This window comes from Perca fluviatilis, chromosome 20 (genome assembly GCF_010015445.1).
Source record: "Perca fluviatilis chromosome 20, GENO_Pfluv_1.0, whole genome shotgun sequence".
Taxonomy (NCBI): Eukaryota; Metazoa; Chordata; class Actinopteri; order Perciformes; family Percidae; genus Perca; species Perca fluviatilis.
The window spans coordinates 23,510,318-23,529,526 of record NC_053131.1 but is presented as its reverse complement, the minus strand read 5'-3'; the positions used below and the strand labels follow the sequence as shown (position 1 = coordinate 23,529,526).

Here is a 19,209-nt window from a genome sequence, read left to right as displayed (position 1 = left end):
CAGACAGCACCTGGAGCGTCCATCCATGAAAAGAGGCTACAGATGGCGGCCCTCATGCTAATTGTTCACCACTGTAATTCAACATCGCACACCACAAACCCCCACACTCTCACACACACACCTCTCACACACACACACACACACACACACACACACACACACACACACACACACACACACACACACACACACACACACACACACACACACACACACACACACACACACACAGCTGTGTGTTACAGTGTAACCTGCTGGTGTCTACTGTGGCATCCAAGTTCTGGACAGTTCCTCTCGAGCTGGTACGTGACAGACAACTGTCACTCAGGTCATCACAGTGGCACTGTCCAGCTGAGATAATTCTCTGCCCTTTCCCTGAACTCATGCCCTGGCATTGAGTCATGGGCACATGTATTAAAATAGATTATCTGAGATGTAGACAGTGATGGTGATGCAGAAGGTTAAGCTACTGACTCCCCGGGTGGTACTGGCTCCCAAAGTCCATCAACAAAATATTGTGTTGCTATATTGAGCATATAGTTAGATAAGGGCAACAAAGTGGGTGCGAGGATCAAGTAATGGTATCATCAGTATTGCCTCCCTGAATACTATTAAGTAACCCAGTGCAGTTAGGTGAAACAGCTCATTTTAAAAAAGGCATGTGGAATAGCAACTTGGTCAGAAATTGATTTGTGGTGAGTTAACTGTGTATAATTGAGGAGCTATTAGGTTAACTGTCTGGGTTTAAATGCCATAACATCTGCAAAGACATTCTTGAGCTCCGGCAGAGCTGACATTTGCTTCTCTGGCAATTAGAAGGTTAGGTGAGGAGGACGGACGCTATGTTAATACCTGTTAAATGTTAGATTAATTTACAACTTTAACAAACAGGGAGGTAATTAACAGCTTGGTCGATAATGACAACTTCAAGCTTACAATACTCAAGGTGGGCAGACGGATTTGCCCAGCTCAGGATTAACTGGCTTTGTTTTGTTCTTGTACAAAATAAGGCATGAAATGGATTTTGACAAAGGCATAAATCAAACAGAAAAAAACATATTTAATAATACAAATATTTTATGCAGCATCATGTAAAGTCTAACATCATGAAATGTGGTATATAATTAGAACATTCTAAAGTGATGGAGCACAGCAGAAATGATCTTTCAGTAGAGTCTCTGTTTCAGTGTGACTCACTGTCTCATGGGTGCGTCGTAGAAAGCCCTGTCTTCTTGTCTCCCTGCATGGGAAGAATGTCTGTGATCCAGTATTGGAACAGTGAAACGACCGCAGTGGTTTCCTCTAAAAACACAAAGAGACAGAGAGCAACATTTCAGTTACAGCTGACAACACAATACCAGAGGAGCAGTCAGTGTTTTCACCAAAGAAACTTAGTTGCTGTTCTATTTTCAGCATAATAAATCAAAATCCCCAGCCAGTTTTCAAATGTACTCCCTTCATCTCTGCATGTAGACATTCAACCCGTCTGTCTCCCACTCAATATGGAATCTTTCTTTTACTTATTCTTGAGAAGTTAGAATTAAATTCAGTGAATCTATAAAATGAACAGTATAAAAAAGGGGAGCAGTCAAGCCAATGTCATTCATCAGAGGAACTCGAGGGTAAAGTAAAATATGCTCAAAGGAAATCTGCTTTAGACCTGCAGTCAACTGATTGCCACTGCAAGGGGAGATAGAGTGAGGAGAGCGTTAGTGAACTCACTTGAGGCACACCTCTCCACAAGCACATGGATTAGCTCCAGCATGGCAGTGGGTTACATTAGAATACAGAATGCTGCTTTAACAAGGTTTGGTGTTAATCAAAAATGTCAAATAATTTCAAATTGTTGCGCTGCAGCGATTCATAAATGTCAAATACAGCAAGAATGCCAGTGTCTTCGCCTAAAATGCTAACATAGCAAAGGTCAGTAAAGTGAAGGAAAATCTTTACAAACTAGAAAGATTCATTCACAAGGAGTTCTGCTCTGATTCAATCTGCTGGTGGACTTGCATTTACTGTAAAAACAGCAGCATTTAAAAATAGTAAATCAAAGCATGACTCATACAATGTGAGGCGGGTGGGAAGGGGGGGGGGGTTAGAAAAGCTTTTAGGCAGCTGTGGAGCAGGTGCATGGAGAGGATAGGCATAACTAAGGCAGGTTATACTGTGGGCTCCTGCTCGCGAAATAACAACTTTTTTTCTACATGGTGTTGTCTTGGCGACAGGGACAGGCGGAGGCAAGCAGCGCTTTCAGGCCACCGATACGGCAGTGGCCTGAATCTCCTGGCTGGCTCTCTCGCTCTCCCTCTATTTCTCAAACATATATACACTTGTGCGTGCGACAGCAGCAAAGTCCCTGCTGATCCTATTACGCAGCCAGCCAGCTAGCCAACCATGCAAACGCACAAACACATGCACAGGTGAAAACATGTCGTGGGACTCATGAGTTGTTTTGGCTTTTAAAAGAGTAAAAGGCAAGATGAGCAAGCTGAAACATGTTAGTTAACTCATAGTTAACCTGTGTGTGAGGTGGAGGATGGACAAGGTCTGCTCTAGTTTTGCTAATTAAGGACATGTACGAACAAGGGCTGATGAAGGCAAGTAAGGAAAGGCATACTCAGGCAAACAATAAATATCAATGGAAGGGGTGCAACGAATAGAAGGCAAGCACAGACAGACCGAGGCATGTGTTAACCTGTAGAGACAGGTCAATTAAGTGCCTGGGGCAGATCCCAGCAAGAGGAGGCCAGTATGGACAGGGACGAATGCATGTAAAAAGCATGGAGCAGCACTAACCACAAAGATCCCAACATTTTCACGTGATGTAACCTTTCATGAGTTTTAATAACTAACTCACTCAATTTTAACTGATGGATGCGTCACTGACCTGCAGACATAGGAGAAGTGTTGTGGAGCTCCTCCAGTGCCTTTTCCAGTTTGTCTGTCTCCTGCTGCTGAACAAAGGCCTTGAGACTGTACAGCTGCTTCAGGACAGAGGTGGGATGGCATCCGCGGGTTATGCTGCTCAGAAGGTCATTCACTGTCCCAGACAGGAGGGGAAGCTTGTCTACATGCAACGAGGCTGGAGGAGCACGGCAGAAGTGAGAGGTGCTCTGTTAATTAAAGGCATTAACAACATAATTGAGTATTTGATCTAACATTAGAGTAGTGTAATCCAACTGGAGCTCACAAAACCAGACATGTACCTTTAAAAAAATGCACCCAATTTACAGCAGCAGTTGTTTTATTATTTCATATCTTTACTTGTATAACCGTTGCCTCGGCTGCACTTAACTGGCTAGACTCAGTGTCATCACAATTGTTTACAAAGCCATTCTGGGTAAATCTCATGTCTGTACAGTCTCGCCATTTATTATTAGTCTTGCTCATTTACAAGGCTGCTTTACCACGTACCAAGGTTCCAGGAGTTTTCATGGCCTAATCTTCAGTATACCAGGTTGGATGAATTTTGTATAGTCAGTCTGCTGCAATTTTTTTTTTATTTAACCTTTATTTAACCAGGAATAGAGTAATTGAGATTACAAGAGTGTCCTGGCCAAGACAGGGGGCAACACAATTAACAGCATTTAAGACATAAAACATATAACAATTCAATGAAAATACATTATAAATCATAAAATATCAAAATATTTATCAATGTTCGTAAGAAGTTATCTACATCAGGGATCAAACAGATCAATCAGTCAAAAACATTTACAGCCAGAAGTGCCTGCCTCCATGTCATTTAAAGTGTGATGGTAAATATAGTCGATTGAAGCAATAAATTCCTCAGTGCGTGCTATATTGACCGAGAAAACTGCATTTTTCAGCTGCAAAATCTGTTGCTCTTCCTGCATCCAGTGACGTGACAGTTGGAGCCAAGGAAGAACTACAGAAGCAAGGAAGAACTACAGACTATTTCTGCTTGGATTTCGCCTCCTTGTTTTCTTCGCTTGTATTGCAACAGCAAAAATGACATCCCAAAACATAAGTGCAGAGGACACATTTTACAGTATTTCGGCTAAGCCTGTGTGTGCGTTACTTTGCATGAAAGTACTCCTCACTTGGACAGAGGTGTGCTGGAGACCTCCTTTAGAATCCCAAAGATAAACTGGAAAAGACAACCAAGACCAGCAGGGCCAAGAGGGCAGATGACGAGTGAGTATTTTATTATTTTTGTCACGTAATGCTATCATAAGCCATTTTGTTGAGTTGCAAATTAACAAATTGCTGAGTGAATTTAAGTTGGGCTTCTATTTTGAAATGTAAAACTGACGTAGTGAAGCTACAATGCACTGCCAATGTGAAAATAAAAAAAGAGTTGTTGCCGTCTTCACATGGTTCACACTGGTTCGGCCTATGGAGCCTTTATGTTTTTATTTTATAATCTGCACAAGTATAGGCAAAACTCCTAATTCGCTACACTATGTTTTGGGTGGCCATCAGTAGCTTGTGCTTAATGCGTTCTTGATATGTAGGCTGTGCCGGCACAGCTCCGGGAGCAGGAGAACTAAGCTTTCTCGGTCAGTTTGGCACACACTGAGAAATGTTTTGCTTCAAATGGCTACATTTACCTTCAACACTGATTAGACATCCACAAAAAAAGGTGGCAAATGTCCTTTAAACATGATTTAAATTTAACTTTTATAATAGCTGAAGCATTGTAACATTTGTATTAGTGGGCTATCTTGGCTTGGTTTAATTTAAAATAAATGTTAAAGAAATCAAAGCTGTTGACAATTATTAATAATCGGAGCTCAGATGTAGGTGCATCTGGCAACTAAAAAATGCTCACACACTTAGGTTTCTCTATCTAGTTTATTCTAATGCCACTGCAATTTTAGCTTTTACAATTCAATCCAATTACTGATGCTATGTTTTTGACTATTCTGTTAAGGTCACTGTCACATCACATCTCAAAAAAGCACAGATGTGCTGTGGCAGAAGTGCAATGAATTCTGTCAAAAAACGATTTTTATTAACACGTTTTCAGCATTTTGCAAAATGTAATTATGCATTTGTAAACTACATCTGCGAAAGCCATCAGATGTGTGCACCAAATACCCAAATTAATCAGAAATCAAACTATTCCTTGGCAGGGTGTTACATTTCCAAATATTCACATTTAAGGAGCACAAGCTATAGCAATGGCAACAAGATTTGGCACAGAGAACGTAAGAAACTAGCTGATCCAAAAAGGCAAGGACCGCTCTGCTCAATACTTACAATCTGACATATAGTTTTCCATTGTTGTCCTGAGGAAGTCTGACACCTCAGCAGCTCTCCTCTCATTATCCTCCTCCTCCTCCTCCTCCCCCCCCCCATCCTTTCGGTATGTGAACTCCAGGGCAGCGGCCTGGGGCATCAGACCCATGGAGAGCAGCTTCTCTTTGTGCCGTTTCTTCTTCAGCTTCCTCTTCTTGTTCCTGTTAATGCGCTCTCCTCCCTCATCCACTGTGTTGCGCTCACTCACTGGAGCTGCTCCATCTTTATGGAGGGTTAGTTTCCTTTTCCTTCTCCTCCTTTTTCTTTTATGTTCTACTTCCTCTTTATCTTGGTCTAGTTCTTCGTTGCTATCATGGACGCTCTTCTCTGTGGGCAACAAGATCATAAACTCTTGATTAGTTTAAAAACATTGTTAAACTTAATTAATGCCTGAGTATAGGTGTATAGTATGCACCTCTACTAGCAAAATCAGAACTATACATATTAGACTCTTGTGTTCATAAAAACAGCCTCTAGCAGTTACCTCCCCTTTCTCTGCTTTGCCCACCCAGAGAATTTGGCCCACCCATGAGAGAGAGACATCATGGCTTTCAATCGAGCAAAGTGGCAGTTGGTCAGGGCCACACCCCCACCCTCCACCTTGCCCCCCCCCCTCTCTTCCTCAATAGCTACAGACACAGAAATGGCACATCCTAAGGAAAGCTCATTGTGGGACTGGCTCTAGTGGCTGTAATTCTGCACCAAGGCAGAATTTTGGGAAAGAGACGTCAGATACAGTATTAAGGGACCACTAAGGTCTATATAAAAACATCCAAAGAGCACCATGTCATGGGACCTTTAAGACTGAACATTAGTCCTTGGAGTCTGCTCTGTATTTTCTCTGAACAAGAGGTGTGATCAACGGGCATAGTTCAAATAACTCTGTACGCTAGTTCTGCACAATTAATCGTTATAAAATCGCGATCTCGATTCACCCTGTTAGCGATTACATTTTTAAATGACTTTGATTTAAAAATAAATTATAGGACAGCTGAAGACATGAAAGGCAAGCAGTTAAAGAGTTTGATAAGAAATCATTCTGTTTTTGATACTGTACTTAAATTGGCAATTGACAAACACCATTTCTCTAGAGACTGAAGCTGTAGCTGCAGCATGTTGAAAGACATGTTTTAATTATGTTAAGACATGTTCAAGGAGTTCTATGTCACTATTTTTGGTAGCCTACTGTACTTAAATGGCCAGTATGTACTTTATTTTCTTTATTCATTGAAGCCTCTATGTTTACAGGCTTGTGGTGATGCGCAATGTGCTATAGGTGCCAAAAAAACTTTTTTTTGTTACTGCCAGTTTGTTTTGTTTTGTCATGGTTCATGTGTGCAACAAACATTACACTTCGTGAGAAATAAATCGTGGCAGAGAATCGTGATATCAATTCTAAGCTAAAATATTGTGATTCATATTTTTCCCCGAATCGTGCAGGCCTACTGTACGCAATTGGATAGTCCGTCAACCAATCAGACCAACGATCCGGGTGACGTAGCAGCGACAGCGGCATCAACGGGTCGCTGCCATGGAGTGCTGCGCTTCGGTGGCCGGCTTGTTGAATAAGAAGCTGCTTGGTCGCTCCTCTATCGCCATCGTGTTAAACCCGCCAATAGCGCGCCAGGTGGATAAACCAGTGTGTGATTGGTTCCCGCAAATTTGTAACGGAAGCAGGATAGATAAATGTACAGGTTTCCACTTTCCAGCCTGAGCTAAAGATCGAAATCAAATCGCCGGCAGATTGGGCTGGGTTTACCCAGTCTAGTCCTGGCCAGGACATTCTTGAAAAAGAGATTTTTAATCTCAATCAGTTTTTTTTTCCCTGGTTGAATAAATGTTAAAAAAGAAGAACTGAGGGCTAAGCATAGGCTGTATAAAACTAAGGGCTAAGAGAGAGCAGGTTTCCCTCCAGCCAATCACTGCACCAGCTGATTCCACTAATTAGATACTTTTAGCTGATTGCATTCTAATCCGCACAATCAGCTGGTGTGGTTACTGATTGAAAAGAAAACCTGCGGGATCTTGGCCTCACATGGAACAAACTTAAGACTAAAGGTGGTTAATATAAATACAGAAGATGTTATGTGGTGTCTGGTGACAGAATAGCAGACAAAATCATCTATTCAGTCTCTTTTAATTGTTTCTGTAATGATTATGTACACTGGATACATACATCTCCCATTCTGCTTTTAACAATTTCTCTTATTTTAAATCCAGAACCTCTGAAGAAAGTTGAAATAAAAACAGGCCCAATGCTGAGGTTGTCTTTGCACACATTCCTCCTACTTTATGGACATCATAATTAGAGCTCCTGCAGTTCTATTTCAGTTTTGCTGTTAGATTTCTTTCGCTGTCGTTTTTTTCAGTTGGTTTCCAGGTTTAAAAAAATGGTATCAGTGTCAAATCTCTCTTCTGTCTGGTATGTCTTAGTACTCAAATCATAAATTTAAAGGTCCCATGACATGGTGCTCTTTGGATGTTTTTATATAGACCTTAGTGGTCCCCTAATACTGTATCTGAAGTCTCTTTCCCGAAATTCAGCCTTGGTGCAGAATTACAGCCACTAGAGCCAGTCCCACTTTCCTTAGGATGTGCCATTTCTGTGTCTGTAGCTATTGAGGTGGAGGGTGGGGGTGTGGCCTTGACCAAGTGACACTTTCTCGTTTGAAAGCCATGATGTCTCTCTCTCGTGGTCGGAGCCAAATTCTCTGGGCGGGCAAAGCAGAGAAAGGGGAGGTAATCTTGCTCCTTATGACCTCATAAGGAGAAAGATTCCAGATCGGCCCATCTGAGCTTTCATTTTCTCAAAGGCAGAGCAGGATACCCAGAGCTCGGTTTATACCTATCACCATTTCTAGCCACTGGGGGACAATAGGCAGGCTGGGGGAACTCATATTAATGTTAAAAAACCTCATAAAGTGAAATTTTCATGCCATGGGACCTTTAATGACTAGAGCTTAACTGTGAACCCATACGGAAACGCCGCTATTGCTGGCTGAGCAGCTCCCTCTCGACCTGGCTACACCTCCCTCTGCTTAACAACTCAAGAGGCATTGAGAGGTCAACAACTCCCATCAAATTCTTAGTGACCGGTTCACGCTAATGCAGTGGCAGTGCAACAACAACTAATACTGAAAAGCAATTCAAGAAAGAGCCATTGCTCAATTCAGTGTATCACAGATTGTAGTGAAAGGCAAACAAAAGTCACATACAGGACTTGTCTATATCAGAATCAATGAAGCAAAAGGTGAAATTAACTTGAACATCTGGGCAGCACTGTACCGTTTGCTGCAGTCATGTGAGTGCACAGAGTCCCATCTTTCCCAGAGCATTTACAAATATGAAAAAGTGAATTTTATTAATTCTGCCCTTGTGGTAGATTAAACATAAACCAAATGATGTCACATCAATAAAACAACAATAGCTGAGTATAGAGGAACAGATAATTACTTCAAACCCAAATGGACTTCCTCTGTCACACAGTAGATAAAAAAAGAATTGAGAAAAACACAAAAGATAGGGAGTACATATTATGTCTTGGTATGATAACTTAAAGACAGCAGTGCACACTTTGTTAGTCTAGAAAAGGTGTTTCCCCTGGTAGTCAAAGGATAGCCACCGCAGCATTAGGGTAACACAGAATCCGGCCATAAAAATAATTGACCAGAGCCAATTCATGAAGTGACTGAACCCTACAGCAGTACATCATTATGGGAGCAGCTTTCAGATGACTTATGTTTCCATATCTTACTGTCTAAGACTATGAGTTCAGACTGCACTGGAACAGTGTAAATAGTGTACAGTGTGGAGATATATCTGGTAATTTAAAACGACCATAGAGGTTGTCTTATTCACTCTTAATACCTTAATCATCAGTACTATATCACATCCACTAGTTGTTCCTATTTTATTATATTGATGGACCCAAGCTGACCTTAAACAGGACTTTGGATTGCAATTCCCATCAGGGCTCAGAGCCTGCTAAATCAAAAACGAGTTCAATTAAGGCGCTGTTTGGCAGACGAGTGCAATTAATCAAAGTTAACCCTCATTTATAGTGGGCTGCGCTGCCTCAGCCAACAAATATCTTGTATTTCATTGAGGTACAGCAGAAGCCTGTCAGGTGGATTGAGGTCCGCATTAAGGAAGATGATGAGTACAGAGACACGTGTAATGAGCCAGGACTCTTATTACAGTCTGCTCATTCCACCGGTTCATGACAAGAGAAGTGCAGATGGGGTGCAGACAAAATAAACTTTGAATGTTGCTTATCAACTGCAGCGTGAATAAGTTGTCTAAGTTTACTTTAATAGACAGATCAAAGTGAAAAACACCCAGGCTCAAACACCATCTGTGCTGCATTCAAGTTTTCCTCAGTTCAGAAACACACTTGATTACCACTGTTTGCTTCCCTTCAGTGGCAGAGGCAATCAAGAATAGTGACTGTAATACATGACAGGGCCAACCTGGATTAACCCCATGCACTAAATCTCTCCTAGTTTAATGGTGCACTGTGCACAGCACAAGTCCATAAATGTAAGATTATGGTCGTCTTACCAGCTGGGTCCTCAGCACTATTTATGCTTTCTAACTGGGGGAGTGTGACAGGTTTCTCTGAATCAGTCTTGTAGTCTGCAGGAGGAGGTAGGACCGTGTACATCCGCCTGCCCTGATTGGTTGCACTCTGTGTCGTCCCTGCATCTCCTGAGACAGACATGGCAAATAAAAAAGAAAGTTATAAACTCCAATGGTCAGCAGGAGGGTGGTAGCAATTCTGCGTGTTTGGTGTGTTGGTATGTGAATGTGTGTATTAGAAAAGTACTTTTGTAAGCACAGAGTTAAACTGTTGTACTGAAAATGATCTCACCAATGACAGTGTCCTGTTGAGAGGCTTGTGTTTTCACATAGTTTTTTTTGGATAAGGCATCTACAACGCTTGGTGGGCAGGGTTCTTTCTCCAGTTTGGGAGCTGCAGGGTAAAGCCTCTGGAGTACTTTTGATTGAAATACTTAGTGACACAAGAAAAAGGACAAAAACAGAGATACCACAACCTGTTAATCTGATACATTGTAAATATTGTCAAATATTATACTATTAATCTTAAACCTCATGCCAAAATCTAACATTTTAACAATGCAAATCAAATATAGTGTGGAGTAACATACTTGTGATCAAACGTATTTTTGATTTAGTACAAATGATGAAGTCAAAGGACGAACCAGCTTGAGCACAACCTTAAAATTGGTGCTGCTTGATGGGCCATGTGCATAGTTAATGCTATACTACTACTACTACTACTACTACTACTACTAATAATAATAATAATAATAATAATAATATGGTGATAATATACGTCGTAAGGCACCACGTTTAAAAAGCATTACCTAATACATATTGGTTAAAATCTAGCAACATCAAGCTGTCAGATATAACCAGAAACCAAGTTTAATCTGAACGCGAAATTGAAAGGTTCTCGTATAAATTTAGCATAATCTGCTGTTGAAACATTACAATGACAGTACATCGGTATCGGAGCGCAGTGTGAAAATTGACTGTAACGTTAGCTATAATCCGACAGTGGAACACGTGCATTTGTTTACAATACAACTACAAAGGCTGCTAGCTACGTCAGCTAGCCAACTTAGATGCATACAACAGTTATGAGTTTTTGTACAAGATGAACATTGTTGTCGACGCAGCTGGTGATGCTCACCTTCTTTCCTACGTGCCATATCGACATATAAATCTGCGTAGAGGCGAAGAGGACGGAGACTTTAGTTTAACATGTGGCTATAGCTAATATGCTAGCAAACTAGCTAGCGGAGTTAGCTAACCAGCCTGCTAGCTAGCTTTTAAAATTAGCTCGCTTCATAACAAAGGTTTAACACATCAGTGAAATGATTGAGCTAACCTATGTAACGTTCCGTGTTAAACATAGCTTAAGGAATAGCTAGAGCTAACTAACTATACTTAAACAATACTAAAAAGCTAGTCCGCTCATCAAAGTGCAATAATGCTCGGACTCCTCTAGCTGCATTCTCCCCACAAGACTGCCTGGTACTGACTGCATAGTAACCTCGCTTGGTCTAGTCGTGCCGATTCACATTCAAACTAATGCCAATTTAATGTAACCTTAGTTGTCAGAAAGGATAAGTACCCTGTACATAATTCATAAATATATTGTTTTAATCTGTAGAATCCATTCTTCAAATCGGCATATAAAGCAGCCTTGTTCGGTTTATATACAGAATATCATAGCATTCTTTGGAATTGCTCGTCCACTGTGTATTTGAAGAAAAACACATAGTAAGTCTAACATTAGGTTTTACTGAGGCAAATTGCTTCTGTGATATTAAATGAAAGGCGAATAAAATGTGACTCAGTGTACTTCGAAAATGATCTTGTCTCCCTGCCAAAAAAATCAAGTCCAATTTGTTTAGGTTCATATAGACCGTTTAAATATTGCCAACTTTCTTTCCTGAATTGTGATGAGTGCGACGCATCAGACTAGAGCTCCCCATGTGTTTGAATCCCGTAATAACAGCGGTTTGGGGCGTGCGCACACTGAGCCAGCTGTAGGACGGGGTGGAAGCGAGATGAGAATACCAAGTAGGCGCCTCATGGCTCAGCATCAGCACCGGGCTGAGTTAGGATTTGCGCACCCTCCAAACTTGGCTTGGGACCTCAGCATGTGAACGGGCTTTGCAGGAGGAGGATCCACCTAGGATGTCAGCTCTGAAGAAGGTAAAGCCCCCCTCTCTCTAAATAATCATTGATAACATATTTAACTCCAAGAATATAACATATGCAAGATTCAAACATTGTATTTAATCATTTCACAGTAAATGAGAAGATGCATGCAATTGTGAAAATTGGGTGTGTTTAAGCATTTTGATTGCACAATTGTCTTAATTGGGCATGGTAATCAGACTTTTGGACTTTTGGCTTTTTTTTTTTATTTATAAAATTGTAATGCCCTTCCATAGTTATTTAAACTATATTAATACCAAAAAAAGAAATCAAATGTATTATGCCAGACATCACAATAAACAAAATATGAGGATTTTTTTCACATCACTTTTGCATGCACATGAATTTTGTTCACCACTCCTCTGATCTGCCTCACGAATGTCATTCCTGCACTTACATTTATCCCCGAGGAGGAGGCTTGGATGAGGAGCATTTCAGGCAGAAAACAGCCCTCTTAGTACAAGGCTAACTTCTCAAATGGATGTTATGTCAGTTTGTGACGTTGAACTGTATACCATGTCGACTGTAGTCTATGTGGGTGTATGAGCTTCACTGAATATATATCTGACAGAGCCCAAAACCAGCACTGGTAATCTTCAATGAGAGTGGGGCTCCATACAGCTTAATGAAAGAAGGCATTGGATGAGCCGTAGGTTTTGTAAGAATCAAGGAACTACACAGACCTGTGTAAACATGTTACATAATGCCTTGCAGTAAACAAGACATTGAACAGCATATGCACAATTCCCACCAGCCTTCTGATTTATCAAGTAGTGAGACTTGTACTCCTGGGAATGGGCGATTACTGGTATAGGAATCAAGCCTCTTCTGTTTTTGGGGATATTGCAAGATTAGAAAAAGTTAGCCGCCTGTTTGTGTAAAAAGCTTGTCATCACTGTCAGTTGTACATTGACACATTGTGTTGTTTAAGATTCATTGCAGTTGCAAGTATTGATGTCTCAGCTTCAATCGATTCCCTTGATTGAGCGACACAAAAAGAAAGGAAGTTGTATAGAATGCCTGCTTCAGCACTGCTGCCGAATCCACCGCAAATCCACAGTACTCAGCACGCACTGTGAGTGACAAAGTGCTGGCTGCCAGCGCTCACATAGTCAGACATTATAATCACAGAAGTGCTAAAAATAGGAGACCATATTCATTGCAATGCTTTAGAAGTTCAATGGAGTTATTGCTGTTTGCCCTCGCAGCTAGAAGTTTTACCAAGATGCTCCTGGATGTTACACTCCTACCCTGCTCAATAATACAAAAATTCTTTATTTTTAGAAAGTAGTGGTCAGCAAGCCTTTCTTCAATGACACACAGCTGCTTGGGTGAAACATTGATGTGCAAATCAATTTCACTCACCCCAGTCTCCGAAACTAAGGGTGCACTGCACAGCTGTTCATTCATACACGGAAACTGCATTTTCTGCCATAGTAACAAGCATGTTTTATTTCGGGTCCGAGAAAAGTGTCCAATGTTCATTTATTATGCAGGTGGCGAGAAGTGCTATAGAGCAGTGGTAGTGGCAGCAAGCACTCAGTAGCAAAAGTAATTACTTTTAATCAATAAGGAGGGTAATTGACAGTATCTTTGTGTGTGAGGATTTGTGTGTATTGCCTTGGTGTGCCTGTGTAATATGCATATGTGGCTATACCGAAGAGAGAGGGAACCTGTGGATGAACAGGTGGCAGGTGAGAAATGCATGTCACCTCTCTAAGTCCTTATGTGACTGAAAAATAAATTACTTTTCACTTACCAGCTTTAGGGGGGCTCCACCTTTCACCTCATCCACATCACTCCCTCTGCTTTAAACCAGACTTTTAATGAAAGCCTGATGATTCATACAAGAAATCTTTACTCATTCTACCAGGCAATATCTTAACTTAAAAAGAAGAGAGCGTACAAAGAATAAAGGACAAAATAAACTAATTGGACACCATTTCCCCTCAGAAGCACTTTGGAATTGAAGGCAGCTCGTTTCAGGATCTTTCCAACGCTGCTGTCAAATTGCTTGCATGCAAACATACATGCCCACACACACACACACACACACACACACACACACACACACACACACACACACAGAGTTGTCAATGGGAAGCTTGTGTGAACTCTGCCTACTTGGCAGTGACATGATAAGGCTCTCATAATCTGTTTGAAGATGCATAGAAAACTTGAAATGCTACATTTATGTGTGTGGTGATGTCATTTTGGTCTATGGGGGAGAGCAGCAGCGATGAATGTAGACACGTCCGACTAAAAGTACATGTTCAAACATTCAGCAGGCTCTTTTCTTATTCATCCACTCAACGTGACCGATGTGTTTCCGCTTTCTCACTTCATGTCCCATTCTTCTTATCCTTCTTCTCTCTTCTCTCTCATCCTACTTTCTCTTACCTGCACATGCATCTGATTCACCTTATTTCTCTGTCTCTGTTTTATGTCTCTATTCATTCCCTGATGAATGCCCCCCCCCCCACATCTGTAATAGTTTGACTTCCGGAGAGGGATGCAGAGGGAATGTAGGGGATGGATGGGATCGAGATTTATAAATCTAATAATGCACGAGAGCCAAATGTGTACTGTACAGTAAGTGATTTTTTGTGTGCGTATCTGTGTATACCCGTGCACCAACGCTACACAGTTAATCACCTTTATGCTGGGATGGACACAGATCGTCCAGGCACGTGGGTGTCATTGCACATTCTCCCAGTGTTATTGTTACTGCAATAGCTGCCACATAGCCTTAAGTCAGATGGGACTCATTACAAGGTCCATTAGCAAGCTGGTATACTATCTGTAACCTTTCCTCTCTTTTCTAATTGTCTTAAATACAGACACTTTAATCCCAGTTCGTAATATCATCATTTATAATGATTTTACCAGACTGCCTTTGTCAGCCAGATGAGTACATTTTCATCATAACAGCAGCTGTCTTTGATAGTTGGCACAGCAGAGAAAGGACTGTCTCTTGTCAGCTGTATGCCTTTGAAACTCTTTGACTGGAAACAAAAGTAAATCATTTCATGGTCTTAAAGGAATTATAAATGTGTCCCTTAAGGCCCACTGTCAAAATGTGAAATTTGATACTAATGCAAGTGAGAGACCCCGTACACTCCAAGTGTACTTGAGGTCTGTCTTGTAGAGGATTACCATTGGCGAAAGGCCCAGCTCTTTTACAACCAAGTCTGTACCAGATCCTTTAAACCGAGCATGAACTTGAATATATTGGCAGCCCAATATAGCGAAGGACATCAAGGCAGCAGATTTCTTGATTGGGACAGGTCTAAGAGATTTGATTAAGCTCCAGAGAATTACTTAGTGCTTTAATCGCTTCAATGTGGTCAAGTTGTTTAACATAAATGGCAGTTTTTCTTCTAGAATTCCCTTGTTGCTTTTGTTCAATGACTGAATACAGAAATCAGCGGACATGGATGTATGCTGCTGTTGCTATGATTACTGTGCGCCTACGCGCGTTTCACCTTTTGGGGAGCTTACCATTGGTCATTTCCACAATCCCCCTCCAACCTTTGGCATATGCACTTATGGCATTATTAATCGGAATTCATGTAGATTATCTCTTAATGCGTCATGCTAGCATTCTAGGTAAAAGCTTTGACCTATGTCCAACCCATAGAAATATATAAAGATGGAAGCCAAAATATCCCGGATACAGGCGCTGCCATGTTGCGCTGGCCATCATCTTGGCTGCTTGTCATTTGAGTTTGCGCGGTAGGGATTGGGGTTGGAGCAGCGGTATTGAGGTCCCGCCCATACACCCGCCAGACTCAATCGCGAGTCAATCACAGCTTACAATGATGATGTTACACCCAGTTTTTATTGAATCAAATAACTAATTTAAACCAAAAATGAACACTTGAACATACATCAGTGTGATAAGAACTATCTAAAATGACAGAAACCATCTTTAGGAAAAATTGATTTGAAGTGTGTTTTGATTTTGAGGGTTTATGGCCTATACTTCAGCCAGCCACCAGGGGGCGATCAAGATGTTTTGGCTTCACTTTTGGGGAGCCGTAATACTGTCATATACAGTCTATTGCTGCGTTTCATTTACCTCAGAAGTTGGAGGTTGGAACGGGGAATGACGTCACACCGTTGACTGCGTTCCAGTAATGAGTCAGAAAACTATTATATTTAACGTGGCGGGAGGACTCTATCCATGTTAGCCATTGCTAGCAATATCAGTTGATAACAACGCATTATGCGGTATTTTGCGTGTACAAACACCGTAGCAAGTTGGAATTTCCAAGATCCCAGTTCAACTGGAATGCACCATATGGTCCAGCCCTGCAAACAAGTCCCTGCACTTTCCAGATGCACCACTTGTCTCCATGCATGAACATCTGGAGGAGATCTCAGCTTCCCATTTCCCCTTTCATCTACATGCCTACCTATGTCTCTGGTGGTGCATATTCTAAATAAGTGAAGTGAAGGTCAATGTGTTTTAGTACAGATGTTTACTAAAATGTACCAAATGCGTAATAAAGTGGTATCTCTGAGACTGAGAGTGCCGTAAAGTTCACATTTCATATGTTGTTCATGATGGTGGAGGGTATTGAATGCTGGATGTAATGAAGGCTACACATTTTAGAGGGATTCATTTACACGCAAAGCTTTGTAGAACTTAAAGTTGTGATTTGTTACTGACAGGGTTAGAGAGGAGTCAGTTTTGACTGCATTATATTGAAAGGTGCTTCTAATATTTTGTCCACTTCTGTGTGTTGTGTCTCTTTAGCTTTTGCTGGGGTGAGTGGTTACAGTGCAAACCTTATCTTCTGCTCCAGCACACCACTACATTTGATAGCTTGGCTGGATAAGACGGGAGAAGGCAGAGCTTAAGGCTAACAGTGGAGTGACTCTACTTCCCGTCAACCCTCTCAGATCTCCATTAGCTCACCAAGAGTTGCACTCTGGCTTTCAGCGGCAGGCGCCACGATATCCTATTATACACTTCCACTTGTGATAATTGCCTGTAGCCAGTAGTAATAGTGTGGGGAGATAGGTAGTGAGCCTGGATGTCTGTGCGCGTGTGTGTGTGTTTTTGTGACCAGTATGTAGACAGGTATTTGCTTTGTGAGCATCCTGAAACAGCACTAGGACAAGAGTGGTTCCTGTTGACCGCTCTCAGCCATGGTCAAACTAGGCTGCTTTACCCAGTGCCTTAAATAAACCTGGTGTATTGGAGCCTGACTTGTTTTGAGGCATTTACACCAAAGTCTAGTACAACCAGGTTGACAGGGTTCACACACATCACCACGGTCACCACTGGGAGAAGAATAAGAAGTTCAACAACAAGAAACTACTTTACTTTTTAAACTACTACTTTACTTGAACCTTTTAATTTCGTAACTTTGCTTTTATGAGCATCAGGTTGTGCATAAGTTCAATCAGAGAGGTTATTTCTGATCCTCACTCTCCAGTCTGATGAGGCAGGCTCCATCAAACAGTAGATAAAAACAATCTCCCAGACAAATGGACTAGTCGGAGGGGAAAGTAATCTGTACTCTTGTATCTGGCGTCATTTTCAGAGAGCTATCAGAGAGAAAAGTTTTCTCATGGACTCAAATGGTGTGTGATTCACCTAAGTCGGCCCATTTGATGTTCATCTCAGTTAATGAGCATGCATTTGGTTGTTCCTCTCTTCTTCTGCTTCTGTCTCAACAGTCTTTGTGTTTGTCTGTTGAGTGCTCTTATACTGTAAAGTATGTCTCTGTGAATAGATCCATGTAGCTAAATGCCTGCTTTGTCCAAGACAAGTAACTGTATTGGAACCAACAATCAATAAGTTGTAGAAATAAAACCTGCATTAGCCTTGTTTTTCATATTATTTTCAGAAAAAAAGCATCGTAGTATAGAATAACTTAAATGGATGCAGTAGTAGTGAATTTTCATGTGTTACTCGCTACTTTAGCCGTGAGGCTCAGCTATCTCATTTTTATTTGAGGAGTTGTTCTAGAAGTGGCGGACGTTGATGCTATCGTAGACATAAGGTATATTACTTTTTTCAATAATGTACCCCCTGTGAAATATTCTTTGTGCCAAGTACCCCTGACCAGCGCAAAGCATTTTTTTTGGGGGGGGGGAAAGCCTGTATAAAGAGGTACATTACAGCGCTGCACCACCCCTGTCTGATTGACTAAACAACAACTTTGTAACTGAAAAACATTTAAATGCTACTTCAAATGTTTAAAACACATTACTAAATTAATTTACTATTATAGTATAATTTTTTCAGGGAATTATATATGACAATTAACATATTTAAAAAAAATTCTCACATACCCCCTGCAGCACTCCAAAGTACCCCTAGGGGTACGCATACCCCCATTTGAGAAACACTAGCTTATATCATATCTTGGAAATCTGGGAATCCAGTCCTGTAGCATTCTTGAACAAATATGCTTAAAATACAGAAATTAAAAAGTAAATATTCCTTAATCAGCATTTGCTTAATTTTATAGCCTGCTTGATGACCAAAATACTGTCTTTTACTCTATGCTATTATCTGCTATTATCTTTTACATTTCCAAGAGAAATGTAACAGGTTGATAATATGGGAAGTTACTGGAAACATCTACTTTAGGGGCGTTTAATGATCCACTATGTCTCCACTGAATCCTTGTTCCCACAGCCTCAGGCTACAAGAGAATGGCAACCAGTCCTATTAGAAGAGCATGATTATAAACTGCTGCAACGTTGCCAAATGGAGCCTTATATTAACTCGCTGACTTAATGGGGTTTGAAGACTCATTGACAAGATTGGGCCTCTAGTCCTCAGGGCACTGATTTGGATTGACTTTGAGGATTTCTTTTTTTCTTTTGATGAATATCCATTGACTATGACAAAAACTGCAAAACTGTTAAATTAACTGATTTATTGGGTGATGGAAATGTATTAGATTTTAATATAATCAAGGTTATATTTTTCATGTATGGCTGGTCTAAAAAAATAAAATAAAATTAGGCTAGCCATAAACTGTGATTTGAATGAAACCAACTATCCAAATCTATGAATAATGTTCGATAAACCATCTGTGCAAATACCCAAACAATACAATGTTTTAGTTTTTTCTGGTTTGCCAGTTGTGTGTCCATGGCATTGTTCTGGTGTGTCTTGTAAATCTGTCTTGTTAAAACAGGGTGACATAAATCCTCTCTTGTGCT

The 19,209-nt window shown here is 40.9% G+C and overlaps 2 protein-coding genes across 6 annotated transcripts in view; one reads left to right on the top strand and one right to left on the bottom strand.

Annotated features, from left to right (window-relative positions):
* Positions 1 to 1,040: 1,040 nt before the first annotated feature.
* On the bottom strand, positions 1,041 to 11,675 carry LOC120549876 (glutamate-rich protein 1). 2 transcript variants are annotated; one of them, XM_039787071.1, is made up of 7 exons: positions 11,657 to 11,675; positions 10,982 to 11,014; positions 10,136 to 10,276; positions 9,826 to 9,972; positions 5,227 to 5,592; positions 2,888 to 3,082; positions 1,041 to 1,302 (listed from the first exon to the last, which is right to left on the bottom strand). In XM_039787071.1, exons 2-7 carry the CDS (start codon positions 10,998 to 11,000, stop codon positions 1,202 to 1,204), a joined length of 969 nt encoding a protein of 322 aa, XP_039643005.1. In that variant the 5' UTR covers positions 11,001 to 11,014; positions 11,657 to 11,675; the 3' UTR covers positions 1,041 to 1,201. The 2 variants fall into 2 exon arrangements, with proteins under 2 accessions (XP_039643005.1, XP_039643006.1); XM_039787072.1 differs by lacking the exon at positions 11,657 to 11,675 and adding an exon at positions 11,180 to 11,350.
* The window catches only part of dlgap2a (discs, large (Drosophila) homolog-associated protein 2a), a 169,204-nt gene continuing 161,526 nt past the window's right edge, over positions 11,532 to 19,209 (top strand). For all 4 annotated transcript variants that reach the window (XM_039787069.1, XM_039787063.1, XM_039787062.1 and 1 more), the window contains exon 1: positions 11,532 to 12,012. In XM_039787069.1, coding sequence (XP_039643003.1) covers positions 11,995 to 12,012 — 18 coding nt within the window. In that variant the 5' untranslated portion in view covers positions 11,532 to 11,994. The remainder of the gene's footprint in view (positions 12,013 to 19,209) is intronic.